Source organism: Callorhinchus milii, unplaced genomic scaffold (assembly GCF_018977255.1).
Source record: "Callorhinchus milii isolate IMCB2004 unplaced genomic scaffold, IMCB_Cmil_1.0 Scaffold12, whole genome shotgun sequence".
In the NCBI taxonomy this organism is placed as follows: domain Eukaryota; kingdom Metazoa; phylum Chordata; class Chondrichthyes; order Chimaeriformes; family Callorhinchidae; genus Callorhinchus; species Callorhinchus milii.
In genome coordinates this window covers 16,138,682-16,157,490 of record NW_024704753.1, presented here as the reverse complement: position 1 = coordinate 16,157,490, position 18,809 = coordinate 16,138,682, and the positions used below count along the sequence as shown (strand labels likewise).

General features: G+C 45.3%; 1 protein-coding gene across 1 annotated transcript; it reads right to left on the bottom strand.

Annotated features, from left to right (window-relative positions):
• Nucleotides 1-863: 863 nt before the first annotated feature.
• Nucleotides 864-15,256, bottom strand: si:rp71-17i16.5 (phosphatidylinositol 4,5-bisphosphate 3-kinase catalytic subunit gamma isoform). The gene is made up of 11 exons (XM_042339704.1): nucleotides 15,156-15,256; nucleotides 12,541-14,404; nucleotides 11,404-11,469; nucleotides 10,514-10,739; nucleotides 9,360-9,454; nucleotides 4,910-5,056; nucleotides 3,690-3,780; nucleotides 3,236-3,366; nucleotides 2,682-2,793; nucleotides 2,151-2,308; nucleotides 864-1,663 (listed from the first exon to the last, which is right to left on the bottom strand). The coding sequence occupies exons 1-11, from the start codon at nucleotides 15,254-15,256 to the stop codon at nucleotides 1,394-1,396; spliced, it is 3,261 nt and encodes a 1,086-aa protein (XP_042195638.1). The 3' UTR covers nucleotides 864-1,393.
• Between the last annotated feature and the right edge of the window lie 3,553 nt (nucleotides 15,257-18,809).

Sequence of the window (18,809 nt, the reverse complement as noted above, 5' to 3'; positions counted from 1 at the left end):
GCACATTTCAATCCCCTTATTTGGAGTATGACTCACTCAGTGAGGGAAGGGTTTCAAGAAGCCCAGAATTCCACCTAGTCTGTCTGACTAGTCTGTGGAACTATTGAAACATTCACCAATTTAGCTCCAATTTAGAAACGTGAGAATGGTTTTGAATTTAAGAACTGCACCAATTTCTGGGCAATCCGCCCTACAGGCCGAGAATAAATTCATTCTCACACCATCTTCCAGTATATCCTGTAAAGCGTTTTGAGACGTCTCGATGATGTGATAAGGGCCTACATCAAATGCAAGGATCGTGAACCTTTATTATTAATCAATGAAATTTTGAGCCTCAACATTTTTTTGTTGTTTACTTAGACATTTCCAAACTCGTTGCCGACTTTAACACAGACAAAAGGGCGGGGGTGTGGGGGCGGGGAAACAGCAGCTTTGCACACTAACAACTAGCATTTATGTAGCTGCCTACATGCAAGAGAGTATTTGAGACACAGACACAGGAAACCAGCGGTGATGTGCCATCAGGAGACCGACAAGAGCGAGAAAGTGGTGGCGTACCATCCCCCTGCATAAGCCACTGCCTTGAGTGAAGAGCTTTAACCACATTAGCATCCAGCGTGGATCCTTGCCGGTGAGAATATGATGGAGGCTGCTCCCTTGTAGTCTCTTGTCCTGGATCTGGCAACACCATTCAGTAATGTGTGTCTGTTGTGTTCACTGCTCTGTGGATGGGTCTGACCTCCAATATAGTAACCCTGTGCTTGGACCCTCCTCAGACAGTGACCCACCTTCAAAAAGAAACAACGAAACACACGAGGATGATAAGAGTCGCCACATACCTATTGAAAGACTATTTTATTTAGGTTTCCTGTTACTTCCTGTTATCAGTAAAGCAATATGATTCTTAAAAAAGTGATCGGATCCAAAAATAAAACAAGATTTTTTCATGCACACCTGACATTTTATAGCAGACAAATTACAAACACATCATATATATATAAACATATCTATATATGTGTGTAGAATAATAGAAATGTACAACACAGTAGGAAGCCATTCGGTCCAAGTATATGTTAGAGTTTGCTTGTTTAAGAAGTCCTGCATCCTAATTCTTTGCTCTCTCCCTGTATCCTTGTCCAATTTTTTTTCCAAAGGCCCAATAGACTTTACTCCGAGAGACAATCCTGGCGAATCATTCAATACTCTCGACAACATTTGGGAGAAGTTCTTCCAAACCTCTCTTTTTCTTCTCTTAGTCACCATTTTGAATTTGTAGCCTCTCGTATTCCTTACCAGTGGAAATGTGCAACCAAGAATAAAATAGTTACAAATTAATTCCTCATTAAAATACATATTTTAAAAAAGGAGTAAGTTAAATGAAATTATGATGAAATTATGATTTTGTCTGTTTGACACCCATGAACATGTGAATCCACCAATTGGCTTGTACTGTCCAACCCAAACTCTCGCACATTTCAATCTGGTTCAAGATGTGTTCTTGTGCCATCTTCTCATCCTTCTCCATAGCCAGGGCTTCCTTTAGGTACTGGATGGATTTAGTGCTGGTCAGCTCTGGGATTCCAGTCAGAGTCATCAAAGAGAAAAGGTTGACGAGCAGTTTGGAGTGAGCTCGTAAACTCAGATAAGCCTCAATACAGATGTCCTGGAAAAACACAGCACATTTTAGCAATTGATTACCCTTGAAATCTTTCGACATAAGGTGCTAAAAATGGGAGCTCTTTACTGGCAATCAACCCATAGGACAAAGGGCATATTGCACATATATTGAAACTGAGAAATGCGTTCCTAAAACATCCCATTGTAACAGGTGAAAGAGTGCAACCGGCACGAAAAGATCAAGGCACAAAAGATGAGATATCAATAAAAAAAACTCACAGTGAATCCAAATGTAAAGGTACAGATTATTTTTCCCAATGGCTAACCCGGTAAAGGCTAATCTTATATGGACCTAAGCCATATTGACCAGGTCAAGACAACTGTAGTATCTTTACTATAGATAACCCAGCACAGACTGACTTGACTACAAAACCTTCCAATTCAATGTGGCTCAATTTCACACTAAATCAACGGCTTAAATCAATAGATGGACTATGGGGCATCCTAACACTCAGTGTCTGCCTCCCTCTCACCTTGAACCTCTGAAAGTAGAGACTGGATCTTTTGTTCACTTTTCCCATCACAAAGAGAAAGTCCGGCGTAAGGACAAATGGGGCTCTCTCACGGTTCACCCCCAGAAACCGCTTAGTGTTGCCCAGAATGTGGCCAAAGTCGATGTGGAACAAATTCCCTGCCAAGAGAGAGAAAGAGCATGTCAGGAACAGGAATCATGTTTTTTTTTGTGGGAGGGGGAAATACTATTATGAAACAGGAAATAAATCCAAGACATATTTTTGTACTCTCTATTTGGCAAAGCCTTGATGTTCTTGTTGCTCATTAATAATGATCGATCTTTTATACGCTAATCCTTCAGGGGCAAGGCTTATAGGAACATAGCAACATCGGAACAGTAGTGGACCATTCAGGCCCTCAAGCATCTTCCACCATTCTCTCGAAGACTCAAATCAAGGATTATTATTATTCTGTTAGGCCATGGCTGATCTGTACCTCAACTCCACTTGGCTTCCTGCTTCTCACTGCAATGCAAAGGCCAGAGGTCATACCTTGTGCCGTGACCATGATGTTATCATTGTGCCGGTCGCCAATGCCGAGGATGTAAGTGGCAATGCAGTATCCAGCACAGGAAGTGACAAAGGTCTCCATGGCTTGGTAATACTGGAGAAAAAAAGACAAGATCACTGGTGAGAAAGGCAAGTGAGAGCCCCTCAACATTCCTCCCACCCCTTAAGCCATTAGCTCTAGCAGGGGCACCATTCCATACTGCACCCAGAAACCACAGGCCTCAAATGGTGAGTGTTGGCAAAAACAACAACCAATTACATTTGTAACACATCAAGAGGAGGTCCCAAGGCAGACTATTTGACTGGGGGAATGGGGGAGAATTACAGGTGAGGCTTCACCCAACGCCCACACAGGTGTGTGCCTTCCAGCAGGAGTCAGTGAGAACAATTCAGAGTAGATACCCCTCTCCAACCCCTCTAGAGACATCGGAGTCTATTGTTGCATCCTCCTGTTCGGGAATCAGACCTGTGACATTGCTGTCTCTACGGTCCCAGTTATCAGCTCATTGAAGAGAGATGGAGAATGATAAACATACCGATTCCTCCACTTGCAGTCTGGATCGCAGCCACTCGTGCAGTGCCTCATTTTTAAAGGCCGCCGTGGTGCCTCCCTGGCTTCTCTGAACAGCAGCGATGGTGGTGGCATCTCTTACGATCTCAATCATTCCTGTAAGAATTTGCCCAAAACAGGGTTAAAAGGGTCAAACACATGTCACTGATCTGACCCCCATGGTCGCTGCGTTTCTTCTGGAGGTGCTGATGTAGAGGGGAGACAGAGGAGAGAACAAGAGAGGAAGGAGAGAAAGAGAGAGGGTGACAGAAACAGAGACAACAGGGAGGAGAGGGGGGATAAAAACGACAAGATAATAAGCGGCATAGGAAGAGGAGAAGGGGAAAGATAAATAGAGATATAGAGAGGGGATAGGAGAGAGTAATTGGAGAGAAAAAGATTGAGAGAGAGCACACAAGCATTCTGAGGCAATACTATACCTATGTTATATCCAGTGGAGATACAGCCATATGGCACTAGATTCAAATCGAGTGAGTTCTCCTGCCAGATGGAGTCCATTATCACCAAGGTCTTGGAAAGAAATCCAACAACTCATTAGCAACACATTGGCTCTGAGTTATTATTCAGAATCAACAGCTCAGGGAAGTCTGAGGTAGTGAGAACATTCTGAAGACAGAAACAGCACAGCCTGGAGAGTGAGAGTGAGACAGAGATGAACAGACACCACACATCGCCGCCCTGCTAGCAATGAACTCTCCATCTGCCATTGACGCCATTTCTCTTCTCCTGGATTATCAGTGCTCCTCTGTCACAGTGAGCAATGGCTAGTGTAGGTAAGGAATGTTTCCCAAAGCACTGAGCTCCCCATCTCAGCTCCCTCACTGCCCCAACAATCCCCACCGATTCGTTCACCTCTTCCATTGATTCCAGGCCGGTGGGAGGGGGAGACCAAGGAAATTCAAAGGGGATGAAAATAAATGTGAATACTCCATTTGTGGAAATAAGAAGCTGCAAATGGATGTCCTCCCAATGTGAAAGGCGCTATACAAATGTAATTTTGTTGTGGTTGCAAAACTTTAGAAATGAGTTCAGAACAAGAGGACGTAGTGCAATTTCAGGACAGATACCAGGAAATTGTTCTTTATTCGGGGGTGGTGGGGGGGGGGGAGAAATTGGAAGATCATTCTACTTTTTCAGCTGCACTGGTGAATAATCTCAAACCAAACTCCAATTGGCATTGGCATCACTGAGAGCCAGGCTCAGGGGAATGTGATTGTTATAAAGTAAGCTAGTCCCAATAAATTGTATTGCAGCGCCTTCCTGTTGGGAGGGAAATGAGCGCCTTCCATAATGCTGTGACTAGAAAGTGTAACACGTGATACAACAGTGTGCTCTTGTAAAGCACCTTTCATGATTGAAACACTTTACAGATATAACAGAGCATCTCCCTCGAACAATGCTAGTTTTTGGGTTCTCAAAAAAAGTCTGTGGAAACATGAAAATTAGTAACATTCCAGTGTTACCAAATGTCAATGTCACTTTGTGAAGGAAATGACAGGTCTCACCTGATCCTGCCCACTCTGGGTCCTCGCTCTTGTTGTGAGACGGAAAGGAGGGTTTGAGGAGGTCCTGGAGATGTGTGCATGTATGTGTGTGTGTGGGGGGGGGGGGGGGGGGGGGGGGGTTGTTCAGTGGCTACCTGGATGATAAGCATGTCCTGCCGAAGGTCATCGCCGTGTTTGAAGATGATGCCCACAGGCTGGCAGTGAGCAGAGTCCTCGTCACCGCAGCTAAACTCCAGCCACAGAGGCTTCTTCTTGGAGGCCATGATACGGCAGCGCTCCAGCTGTTGGAGGAAAGATCAGAAAGATGAAGCTGTGAACAGGAAGCAAAAATGGTTGTGTGTGTGTGTCTGCCATTATTCTCTGTCCTTCTCACTTTGCTTTCTCTCTCTCTCTCTCTCTCTCTCTCTGTCACCATTGCCACCTTCCTCTTTTTCTCAGTCTCTCCCTATCTGTTTGTTTATTGTCTGTGTCTCTCTCTCTCTCTGTTTGGATGTTCCTATCCAACCTTGTTTATGTGTAGGTCGAATTCTCAGCTTGGTTTGCATACTCTTAAGCGTGGTGATGGGCTTAAGCGCTGAGACTCTACCCTGCGTGAAGCTCGCTCTATCAGTGCAAGTTGTTGGGTTTACACATGTATCAGACACCTGGTTGACCAAAAAAAATATTTGCCTCAATATCACCATTTCTCTGGCCCAATCTGCTCATCTATCTTGGTTTCTATCTCGCGTGTCTCTCTAGGAATTATGAGCAAATATAATAGTAATATCGAGTGGGTATAGAATATTCCTGTGAAATGCAGGAATTCACATAGTCCTGGGGAGGAGTGTCTTGGTACTATCAAACCACTGAACCTTGTGAAAGGCATGTCAAGAGTGATGAGTATGCCCCAGGCTAAGAAAACCAGAGGTTTGAAATTCCTTCGACATATTTTTGGGGTTGGCCTGGTGTCCGACACATATATCACCAAGCTTAAGAGTATCCAAACCAGACTTAGTTACACACATCTCAGCCACCTATGCATGGAACTCTCCCTGTGTCTGGAATGGAATGCGCACTCTCTCACTTAAGAGACACACCCAGTGTAGCCCTCCCTGAATCCCTCCACCTTGTCCCCTCCTTCAGATCACACCTTAAGACCTTCCTCTTCGACTGCGCTCATGGTCACCCCCTCACACCCCGAGCTCGTCAGCAGGCTCCGCCACTGTCAAGCGGTTCAAGATGCTATACTGGGTGAAGGGCGCTGTATTGTGCAAGTTGTTAACTATCTGCCCCTCCTGATGAGCCAGGTGTGTTCCTCACCAATGCCTTTAAATACTGCAGACCTGCTTGGCTCAGGGACAAGACTGGAGATTATAAGAGACTCCAACAATGTTTTGCAAACCACGTCACCTTGAAGACAGCTTAGCTCCAAGTAGACTCAAGGATCATACCACCCATGCCTCAAGGAGGAAAGTCACTGGCATGATATTCGTGAGAATATTGCCACCACCCAGACAGCTCAGTCAAGCAACCATGGCCATAAAACAATGGTTCCATCAGTTGATAGTATCTACCTCTACCTCTATCTACCTCTTTACAGTGAAGTCCTGTAGCTCAGTGGTTAGAGCACTCGCCTCACAAGCGAGAGACCTGGGTTCGATCCCTGCAGGGCGAAATGTTGGGCAAGTTTCGTTGCTCCACATGCCTCGGTTTACCTAGCGGTAAGTAGGAACCTGGTTGTTAGTCGATTGGCGGATCACTTTTCCGGGGGTAATAATTCCTTCAAAAAAATATTTATAAAAATGAATTGGTCATTTCAATCCACGACCGTTTGTAGGATACTGCTGTGCGCAATTGGCTGGAGCGTTTTGCTCTCAGGGAAAATATACAGTCAATTCGCTTTACAGGATATCCTGCGAAGCGCTTTGAGACGTCTCAGACGATCAGGCGCCGTATCAAATGCAAGGATTATTACTATTATTATTATTATTAACACACCACAAATTTAACCTGCATTGGCACCATGCTGTCATCAATTGAAGACAGAGACAGGAACAACCAGAGAGAGTCCCCTTCACCCCTTCTCAGCACAGTGTCGAAGGACAGTGTCGAAGCAACAGTTGGTGTCAAACACAAGTCCCCGATACTCATACAAATCAACCTTTGGATCAGACAATCATTGCACCTTCCAGTCTCCTGTGGAGCCTGCACTGCCATAAAACCCCCTAGAGGGCACTCTACCGTAACTTGAATCAACACCGTTGCATTAGAATAATGATCGTGGCCTGCATTTGGGATAATGTCCTTAGATGTCCAGAATGCCTCAAAGGGGTCCCACAGAGTTTGTGAATTGACTGCATATTTGTAGGCTGACGTCGGGAGCTCGATTCCAGTGTTCACCATTGTTGACACAGATGCACAGCTATCACGAGGCACAGCTAAAAATACAGCCGGAGGGGGTAGGGGGCTGTCTGATAGCGACAGTGCACATCACATCGTACGTGCTCTTCATGCTCCAAACAAAAAACAGCCCTATGTGCCGAGGGTCACACAGAAGCCCACAGCCCCCTCTCCTCCTCCACCCCTCCCCCACCCCCAAGCCCCTCACGGCTGCCTAACAAAAACAGAAACAGATGTGACTTTCAACAAAGCAGGAAGCGATGGAAATGTTCAGCAGGTCATAGGCAGATGGGTTAAGGTTTCGCGTGTGACCTTTCATCAGACCCTTTATTTTTCAGGTTCTTTCAGTACCACAGACCCCTTCCCCACCCCCGGTGTTCCTCCCAACCACTGCTGTATGTCTCCCTTACACCATGTCGCGGTAACGCTCACTAAAAGCATCGCAGTCTGTGTCTGAGCCACTCAGTCACACCTTTAATAATAATAATACTTGTATTTGATATAACGCCTTATCACGTCATTGAGATGTTTCAAGCGCTTCACAGGATATACTGTAAAGTTAATTGGGTATTTGGGGCAAAATGCAGCAGTGTCCCACAAACAGTTGTGGATTGAGTGGCTAAGTGCTTTTTTGGAGGGATTATTACCACCGGAAAGCGATCCACTAATCGACTAACAACTGGGTTCATATTTACTGCTGTGTGAACAAGGCGGGTGGAGTAACATCCTACCCGCTCTCTCAGCTCAGCGGGCTCCGGGCTGCTTCACATACCCCGCCTTGTCCACCCCACCATTGGCGGGTAGGCCTTCAGCCTCTCCGCCCCCACCTCTGGAACTCCATCCCACAGTCCCTCCGCCTCCTTCAAGACCCATCTCAAGACCGTCCTCTTCAACCATGCCTTCGGTCACCCTCCTACCCCTACCCTCCCCACCCTCAACCCCTCCTGATCCCAACCACCAGCTCGGGTGCGGAGTCCTGATGGTCCAGCGCCTTGGGGCATCCTCCTGATGTGAAAGGCGCTGTACAAATGTAATTTGTTGTTGTTGTTGCTGGCTGCAGTTTGTGGGAGCAGCCAACAGGGGGCAGGTTGCACTAGAAGCAGTCGACACGACAGCTGGGAATGTGTACTGGGTGGGCATTGAGGAGCGCCTGTCACTTTGTCAAGAGCACAATCTTTCCGATTAAAACTACAAGTGGAGAGTGCAAAGCATTCCAATATTCCAAACCGCAGGTCAGGGGAAAAAAGTGTCAGAGGCATTGCTTCACCGGGCTCCACTGTGCTTGTGTGCCAGTGCAACTTTTTTTAATACATAAATTGAGCTCCCTTTTAAGATTGAGAAAGACAAATGCTTTACGGTGCGGAGGTTGCCTTTGCATTGATGAGTGAGACCAATTGTGAGGTGGTTTGTGTTGTGTATGATTGTGCAAGCAGTACGATTGCATAATGGTTGGAAAAGTCCCTTTTAATGTTATCTGCAGTTAGTTGCACCCTGAATTATTTCCTTTTCTTGAGTGAGTGAGCTCACTCTACTTTAACTAAATTAGACTGAATCATGTTCCACAAGAGAATGAGTTTTGTCTCTGTAAAGAATCCTTATCCCCCTTCCCCAGGGCTCTTAAGACCCCAAATTGTCAAAGGACAATGCAGACCTGATGCCCATCTTCACGACCACCTGAGCCTAGTGACCAGATGAGCAAGTGAGCTCTGTGTTCCAGCACCTCTCCTTCTTCTTTGTGAGGGCGGATCAAACCCCTCAGAGCGGAAGTACTGCAATACCCATCCTAGCCAACATGGGGCTGAAGGCAAAGCTGTTGCCATGAGCTCAACAATAATAAAATAATAATAATCCTTGCATTTGATATAGGGCCCTTATCACGCTTTATCTTCAAGACGTTTCAAAGAGCTTCATAGAATATACTGTTCTGTAAAGTGAATTGACTGTATTTTTGTGGGCGAAACCCTCCCATATTATGGGGAAATTGTGTTGCGATTCACTTGTCACTCCACTGTATACACAAGTGAATCTAAACAGCGGAATTTTTTCTGCCAGGTTCACATCCCAAGGAGTAATTGATAAGAACAGGCACTACATGATCTTAGTGAAAAGGTCGAGTTACTCACACAGAGTAAACACAGAGTCTCAGATTATAGTCGCTCACATAGTGAGAAGAGAAGCTCTTTGCATATTGAACCAATCACTCACTAAGATGCCGCTTGTTTTGATCCGAGGGTCATAGGGAACCAGGAAGCTCTGTGGCAGGTCTGCCTTCCTCAGCATGTCTTGGAGCAAGGATGCAGCTGGAATGAGAGTGGACATGTCATCCGCGTGCAGTTTACTTAGCAGGGGATTTGTTGACACGCCGCTAGGAATTCTGCAGCGAAGCTAAACAGCGGCAGCATTCCTCGGTTTGCAATCTATCATTCCAGTGTCTAACTGTGACGCCCATCTCTTTTCCCACTCTCTGTCTTCTCTCGCTTCTCCTCCCCAATCTTCCTCTCTTAGAGAAGGCTTCCTACCCTCCTTGCCTTCCACCCTCCCTTACTCCCCCGCCCCCCAACCCCCTCCCTCGGGTCCAGGTTCCTGACTGTCTGGTGCCTTGGTACATCCTCCCGACGTAAAACACTATACAAATGTAATTTTCTTTCGTATCTCCTCTTTCCATCTTCTCTCTTTGTTTCCGTTACCTCATCTGATCGATCTTCTCTCACCCCCCACCCCCCCAAAAACCACCTGTATTGGACTAGCTTCTGTCTCCCTCTTTGTAGCTTTCCCCTGTATTTCTGGAGACTCCAAACCTTAGCTTCCCTTCTAAGCTCAACAATAAATAATAATCCTTGCATTTGATATAACGCCTTATCACATCGTTGAGACGTCTCAAAGCGCCTCACAGGAAATACTGTAAAGTGGATTTACTGTGTATTTTGTGTAGCTAAACGTGGCAGCCAATTGTGCACAGCAGTGTCCCACAAACCCTGGGTGCCCAATTTTATCTGGGTGATTGTTGGCCAGGACACGGTGATGAATTCCTTTCTCTTTTCGATCAGCGGCATGGGATCTATAACGTCCACCTGAGCAGGAGGTCGGGAGCTCGTTCTAACGTCTCACCCGAAGGACGGCACCTCTGAAAATGCAACACCCCACCCACCCCACCAGAGCTGCACTGAAGTGTCAGCTTAGACGACGTGACTCCAAGCCAAATCCTTCTGACTCAGAAGTTCGAGCGCTACCGACTGAGCCAGGCTGACACACAATGGGGAATAAAATGCAATTCCTTAAAATCTTACATCCGAATAATTCAGGCTCGATTGTTGGATTTGCCTAGGTGGAATCAAAGTCGCAGCAGTGGTGTGACTCACCGTTTGGTGGCAGGTCATTTTTTTCTGGAATGATCTTCTTGATATCGGTAGCAACCTGGTGGAGGCTTTCCACGACCTGCACCTGCTTGTAGAACTCATCCAGCATGGACTTCCCGCACCCCAAGAGGTACGCTTCCAGGATAACCGCAAAGCGGTCACAGAAATAGGGGGAGCCTGTTATCTCACTCCGCAAGTACCAGAAGAAAAAGTGGCCGATTCTTTTACTCTGTTGGAAAGCAATACGGGATGGTTGTGTCAAATGGAGGGAAGATAGGATGTGAGGAGAAACGAGAGGGGAGAGGCGAAAGGGGTGGAATGAAGGGGGAGAAAAGAGGTAAGGAGGGGAAGGGCGGGGGTTGGGGAGAGGAAAGTATGGGACAGAATGGAGGGAAGGGGAGAGGAAAAAAGGAAAATCAAAGGGAGAATTGGGAGGAGAGAGGGGGCAGTAAGGGGGGAAAAAGTGGGCAAGAGGAGTGGGATGGGAAAGGGGAATGAGGGGGAGGGAGGGAGTACACAGAGTGGGCCAACTGTTTAATGAAAGGCTCGCTGTTTCATATCTGACTATAGGAAGTGATAAATCTCATTCCATTGCTTCACCAGCAACAGGCTAACTGAGGTCAGCATGAATCACATGGAACTGTGTCCTTGTAGCACGGCAACAGAAAAGAAGAATGAACTCGCAATTTATACAGCAATATCAAAACGTCTCGCTGGATTTACTGTTAGCGTTACTGTTAGTGACTGTTTTTGTCTGAGAGCATCGCACATTCACACCACCACCACGAACGCTAATGAATGGCCTCCTTTCCTTCCAAGTCTTGTTGCAACTTCCAACGATTACAGTTTATTCAGCTATTCGGCACATAATAAAAGGGGTCGGACTCACTCACCCTCAGTCCACATCGAATCAGGAACCTTGCCAGGGCACTGTCATGGTACGGCTCAAATTTCAAAGCCTAGAAGAGTCAATCTAATGTTAAAATAATAATCCTTGCATTTGATACAGCGCTTTATCACATTGCTGAGATGCCTCAAAGGGCTTCGCAGGATTTACTGTGAAGCGTAGTGACTGTGTATTTTTTATGCGAACGCAGCAGATAATTTGTGTTCAGGGAAGAGCCTTGAAATGAATGGGCAATTTTTTTATTTGGGGGATTGCTGGGTTTCTCTCCCTCGCTTCTCGAATAGTTTCATATGATTTTTAATCTCCACCAGAACAAGCAGACAGAATGCTCTTTGGCTTCCCCCACTGTATACGTCACAATTTCCAAATCATCCAGAACTATAATAATAATAATAATAATAATCCTTGCATTTGATATAGCGCTTTTCACGTCAGGAGGACATCCCAAAGCGCTTCACAGAACACACTGTAAAGTGAATTGACTGTATATTTGTGGGCGAACGCGGCAGCCAATTGCGCACAGCAATGTCCCACAAACAGTCGTAGATTGAAAATGAGCAATTTATTACTGTTTTTGGTTTTGGAGGGATTATTATTAGGCTCTGTGTGGAGTAAGGAAACTTGCCCAAGGTTTCGCCCTCTGCCTGGAATTGAACTCAGGTCTCTCGCTTGCAAAGTGAGTGCTCTAACCACTGAGCTACAGGACTCCACGATGGATGGGTTGCACCTGAACAGGGCTGGGGCGAATGTGCGAATGTGCTTCCAGACAGGCTATCTAATGCTGTTAGGGAGGGGGCTTCTGAGGGGGGAAGGGAATGTAAAAAACGAAGAGCTAGAAAATAGAGAAATAAAACAGGAAGGAAGCTATATGGTACTATAGAGTCTCATCACAACTTTTAGACATCTCAAAATGCTTCGCAGAACAACAACAAACAGCATCAACAGCTTAAGTTTATGTAGCGCCTTTCACGCAGAATAGAGTCTCGGAGCACCTCAAAGCCGGAAGAAAGACACCAAAAGGTTAATGGAAATAAATGTTAGCATTTCAACACTTTTTTTTAAAAAGTCATTATCTACTCGAGAATCAACTCAATGAAGTCCTGACACCTGGTAGAAGGGTTACCTGTACAAGTTGAAGGAGGTACCGCAGCAACTCATTGTTGTCTAGTTCTTCCAGCCTCTGGACAGCGAGGTTCCTGACTTTCTCGTCGGCAAAGCTGATGCTCAGGAGTTCCAGGGCTATTGCTATGTCCAATTGCTGGGAGTTCCAGTGCTCACAGAGGCAGTGTGCTTCCTCCACAGCTTCTAGTTTCCCCCATTTGACTGAACTAAGAATATTGGGCAGTGAGTTGCCATATTGGGAACATTGTTCTGTAAACTGCAGATTCTTCTCTGAGACAGTCAGAGGGAGCGGAAGTTTTTTACATCTGATATTCATCGTCGAGGTGAGTTCCGCATCTTCTGACATCTGATTAATGCAACTGGATCGAGATGTTCTACCCGTGGGTAGGACCAATGGGTGACTGTAGGTATCCAACATAATACAAATGGCCATTGAGTTGTCTACATCGGGGTTAGTTTTGGACGATAGTTTGTCTGCTTCATGGGTGAAAAGATCCTCCTCTCGGTCAGCGTAAGGCCACATGTGAAGAATGTGTTCCCCTTGTTGAAGGAAGGATCTGTGGTCAATGAGCAGAAAAGACACAAAATATAAGAGTTTTGTTCTCCCTTTATAGAAACCTCCGTCTTCAACACGTTGTGGAGGAGTTTTGGCATCTCGCGTACTCAAGCTCTCGAAGTCCATACCGTAGATGAAGAAACTCAACCTGGATCCCCGTGGCAGATTCTTCACCAATATATCGAATTGTAACCAAATGTTCCATATTACTTCTTCCGTGAAAGGCAGAGGCTGAGACCTTGCAGAAGAGAGAATGGTTTTGGCATGCAGAATGCAAGCCTCCACGTATATATGTGGAAGACTTTTATGTGGAAGAGCTGGGCAATCGATTCCGACTACTTTGACACGGAAGCGGCTGTTGCAATCCCAAAGAGACAAGACCAGAATCTGATCGATATCCTTGTTTCTGAGAGTCAATTCATCATGAGTACCACAGAGACCTGTGTGTTGATCAACCAAAGGCCAGTCATCAGTATCGACCTCATCATCTTCTGCACATGGAGCGAGCACCAGCATTAGCCGAATGTCTTCTTTGTTCTTGATGCACCTTCTAATCCAGATGAAGTCTATCAGTGGCCTGCCTCCAGTGATGTGCTCTTCTCTCCCACACACCTTGAAGGCTAAATTGTCTTCAGGGTGATGGATTGGCCAGCCTTTGTCTGCCATTTTCTGCATGTACGAATGAATAATTTCAACTGGAGTGTCAGTGATACCTACTTTCATTTTGTGGCTGCTGTCATTATAGTGGATAGCAATAACTAATCCTTCTCCTGTCAGGTCCATAAGGCTCTTAGAAAGAGGAGATGAAACAACCCAAGGTTCCATTGCATATGCCCTAACGTCACGGCTAGATAACTCAACCTGCCTTGAACTCGCCAGCTTCCTCTGGGCAAAGCTTAGTTCATTGCGTCGATGGGTCACAATATTCCTAATGTCATACCCGATCAAATAAGTCAATTTCTTCTGAAGCTTGTCACTCTCTTCTGTCTCTTTGGGATTGCTCTTGATGTAGATCGAACCCTTCTTCATTCCTGAGTTCTTCCAATATCTCACAGAATCTAGAGTCTGGATGATCTGATGGTCGTCGTATATCTCGTACCACCTCAATCCCTTCTTGTATAAGAACTGGTAGGAGTTGGGATGAGTGAGGGTGTATATGGATGGGGAAGCACTGTCCCGAGTTGCCTGCATCCATGTCAATATCCGTAGGTGTCTTACAGTGCTGTTGCCTGGGATTTCTACAGTAATCACCTCATTCTGATCATCATTCAGTTTCTTTGTGGGCAGGACACAATCAAAGACAACTGTACTGAGGTTCATAAAAGAATTAAACTCGCATTGATTATATTCTTCCTCAACCTTGCCTGAGGAAGTGTTTGCTTGCGAATGACCATCTCGATTCAGACTTTCCATGTTATTTTGCTGAAAAGCAGATATTTTGACTTATAATAATAATCCATAATTTGCAAATTGGCTGCCACGTTTATCTACCAAATACACAACCGCTACACTTTACAGTATATCAAATGCAATTATTATTTTTATTATGCCTCATCACCCCATCAAAAAGCGCTTCACAGGATTATACTGTAAAGTGAAGTGACTACGTAATTGTAGGTAAATGTGGCAGCAAATTTTCACATAGCAAAGTCCTGGAATCAGCTGTGATGAAAATGACCAATGGGGGGGGTGGGGGTTGCGGGGGGTGGGTAGAAAGATATGAACTCGGTTTAATGTCACATCCAAAGAATGGCACCTCCAACAATGCAGCACTCTGCAAGCAGTGCATTTTAGTGTCAACCTCGACTATGAGCTCAAAATCCTGACATGGACATATAGTCACTTCAATTTATAGCAATTACCTGTGAAGCGCTTGGAAATCACTTGAAGCTGTCCACACTATGGGATGAAAGATGTACATAAACTACAATATACATTTTTTCACCTATTTGCCTTCAAGACTCCTAAATTAAACTGTGCCATATATTTACCACCCCCTGTGCAAAGTATTCAAATCACTTACTCTGACAAAAGGTCATCGACCTGAAATGTTAACTTACTTTCCGCTCTCCATAGATTCTGTCTGACCTGCTGCGTTTTCCCAGCGACTTCTGTAAGCAATGGAAAGCTGGGTCTGATATGTTGAGTAATCTTGGTTCATAGGTTACCAGCACAGAGTGATGTGCAGGGTGTGTCAAAAGATAAAGACTGTTTGCTCTGAACATTAAGCACAAGAGGCTACCTATGTGTTTCTGCTGGGAGATGGTATGTGGGTGTCCCATTAGCAACACTTAAAGAGAGTTCGCTCACTGCTCTGGGGAATGGGCTGTGAATCAGGAACAGACCAAACCAGGGAACAGTCTAACTAACAAACATCAGCAAAGAAATTTGAAGAAGAAAAATCACTGCAAAAGTCAATTAAGTGTTCTGCAATTTTGTTTTGAGTTACGTACCTAGCAGTTGGAAGGAAAAATTCACCCCCCAAAAATCACCTGAAAATACCAGACTACCACCCAGCAATGCGCTGAACGACCAAGCCATGATTTGACTCCAGAAGAGACTCTGCAATGGACCTCTGGGAGAACTCTCTGGGACTCCAAGAAGCCTATGTGCAGGGCCAGGGAGAACATAGAAAGCCTGAAGCCGAGCCTCATGGCAGGTTCAGGGCTATTGTGAAGAAGGCCTGTGAGAGGACACAAGACACAGGACCACCCTGCACATTAGACTTTGGTTTGCAGGCTTATCAAGGATACTCCTAGCTCCCAGTCACTGATCTGAACTGCTACTCTCAAGTCCCACTTAGTTGGATGCCGGGGTGGGGGAGGGAGGAGCAAAAAGGAAGAGATCTCCTTGAAGCTAAACAGGCTCCAAGGTGATATGCTTGGTAACGGAATAATAATAATAAGCCTTGCAATTGCCTTGTCATGTCTCCGAGACGTCTAAATGTGCTTCACAAAATATACTGTAAGGTGAAATGACTGTGTATTTTGTGGGCGAAATTGAGCACAGCATATTGTCAGAATCAATTCAGCAAGGGTGATGAGTTTATACGTGTGTCAGACAACGTGCTAACCCCCAACAAAAACAGATGGGCCTGAGCTCTGAAACCCTGTCTGTCTCCAGGGTGCTGAGCGACAGATCAATGTAGCTCTGAGCCCTCCCTCCCTCCAGCTGCTTCCCCTACAGAAGCTCGAGAGCCTGTAATCCATTGCTCGGGAATAAATATTCAGCAGTTCCCGCTGGCGGAAAGCTCGGAGCATCAATTGCCAAATCAGGTTATCACAGCAAAGCTGCAGCATCAGCCAAGCATCTGATTATATTTACATGGCAACCAGTTTGCACTTAACCTTCCTCACGTTGTTGAATGGAAAGCAGAAATGGGCTGCAACCGTCAGTTAGTCAAGCATTTTGTTCCAGGTGAAAATCTGTGAGAAGAGAGCCCTGCTACCCAACCTCCCTCCTCCCCACCGCCTAACCCCCCCATCCACCCCTGCCCCTGCCTGCCAGCCCCTGCCATCCCCACTGCCCCCCACTCCTCTCCCCCACACCCCCTCCTCTTTCTCCTCCCCCACCCCTGCCTCCTCCACTTCTTTTAGTCAATCTTTTGCGGTTACAATTTTTGCAGCAGATCAAAGACTGGTAAGAAATAGCACAGTCCTTAGATACACCCACCTGTCAATCAGCTTGCAAGGCTTCATGTTACACAAACACTGCACGTTGTCTCTCTCCCCCCACTCCCATCCCACTCATTTATTATCCCTTGGATGCAGGGTAAATCTAGTCAAGGTTACAGTAATATGTGCTTAGATAATGTAGGGCTGATTTTTCATGTAATTTAGTGGGCTGCAGCAAGAATTCTCCTTGTATCAGTGATGTGCACCTTTTGCTCTGCTTCCTCTGGCGAACTGCTTAATTGTGCAGTGGCTTTCTTGATCGCCCTCCCCCCACCCACCTGCAAGCTATTGTGTCGAGGTTGCCATGGGTGGGGGGGAAGCTATTCCCTTTGGAAATAGGCTGTCACTAAATACAGGCAAGGGATCCGGTAACAATGGTCTCAGGAAAATTTTGACTGATTTGAGTCCAGATCCTGTTAAATTAATTTAATGCAGCTCATTATATCATATAACCTGCAGGGTGCTGACTGAAAGGCAGCGAGTGACCTATTGAATGGTTGAGACCACGTCTTAATCACGTTATCTTGACTATGACATATCCAGCCCTCAATAGCAAGCTTCGGCAGGTTATTTGACTGAGCCACTTATTGCAGTCAACCCTGACATCCACAAGGTTGCATATTTCAGTGGCTGAGGAGTATCAGTGGGCAGTAACCCCCCATTTGATCTCTCGCCACCTAACCCCTAATTCAGAGATTCTGAAACCAATTATACCTCCTCACCACAATCGAGATGAATTTGCTGAGGGATATCTCGGTAGTGTAATCAAAGCATAATAATAATATAATTCTTTGCATTTGATCTGGAGCCTTATCACATCCTCGAGAGGTCTGAAAGCGCTTCACAGAATACATTGTGAAGTGAATTAACTACATTTTGTGGGTGAAACATGGCAGACAATTGTGCACATCCGTGACCAAATTATTCTTATTTTTTTTTAAATTTTTGATAAAAATTATTACCCACGGAAAAGCAATCTGCCAATCAACTCAACCGGGTTCCTGCTTACTGCCCAACTTGCCCAATGTTTCACCCTTCCCAGGAATCAAACCCAGGTCCTCTCGTTTGGGAGGTGGGTGCTCGAACCACTGAGCTATAGGACTCCTATAATATAAAATTAGTTAGAATCAATAGAAAAGGCAGAATCGAGTATGCGCCAATCTTAAATTCAATTTGTGCTGTCTTGTGGAGGGCCTTGAAGGCGAGCTCAAGGATTTTGAACTCTACCATCTGGGAGATGGGGTGCTAGTGGAGCCTGGTGTGGGAGCGGGGTGAACTGCAGAGATCTGGATGATCTGTAGCTAAAGTCTTTCTCCACCACAAGCTCCTGATACTCGTATAAATCAACAGGTGGGACAGGTATTCCTGTCAATACTTTCAAGGTCAATCCAAGCTATGCAGTTAACCATCAAAATGCAGAGGAAAGCAGGAACCTACCTTTTTCTAGCGCTTCATGCCAAAATGTCTCAAAGTGCTTCACAGGCGACTACAGCATAAAATGGGAAAGAAAATACTGTATAAAACTCCTTCTCCAGATTAATTCTGTGACTAAGCATTAGTGACTCACACTAGGTTTGTGTCAGCCTGTTTAACAGGTTTTTAAATGCTCAGAGGTCAGATTTGAACCCTTGTTATGACACCCAATCTCTTGTTCTTGGGCGGTTTTTGCTTGAGCGCTTTCTCCTGAGATGTCTGAACTTCAGCATGTCCATCCATTATAACAGGTCATAGTTTGAAGACCTGTTACTTGGAGCAGTGTTGCAGAACCAGTATTAAAACAAGATGCTTTGTTTGCAACCACTACTTATCTTGAACTGAGTGAAACGCAAATTACCCACTCATTTTAATTATTGGATGAGCATTAGAAATAATTTGCAAAGGAGCTACAAAAAATGTCGATTAACCACAATTGTTATGGACAAGTCTACCGATGTTCATTGGAGATGGATAAAACTGTAAGAGTGAACTTCGAAAATGAGATGAGGTACGGATTTAAGATTTATTTTAGGAAAGCAATAATAGGAAGAAAATAATAAATAA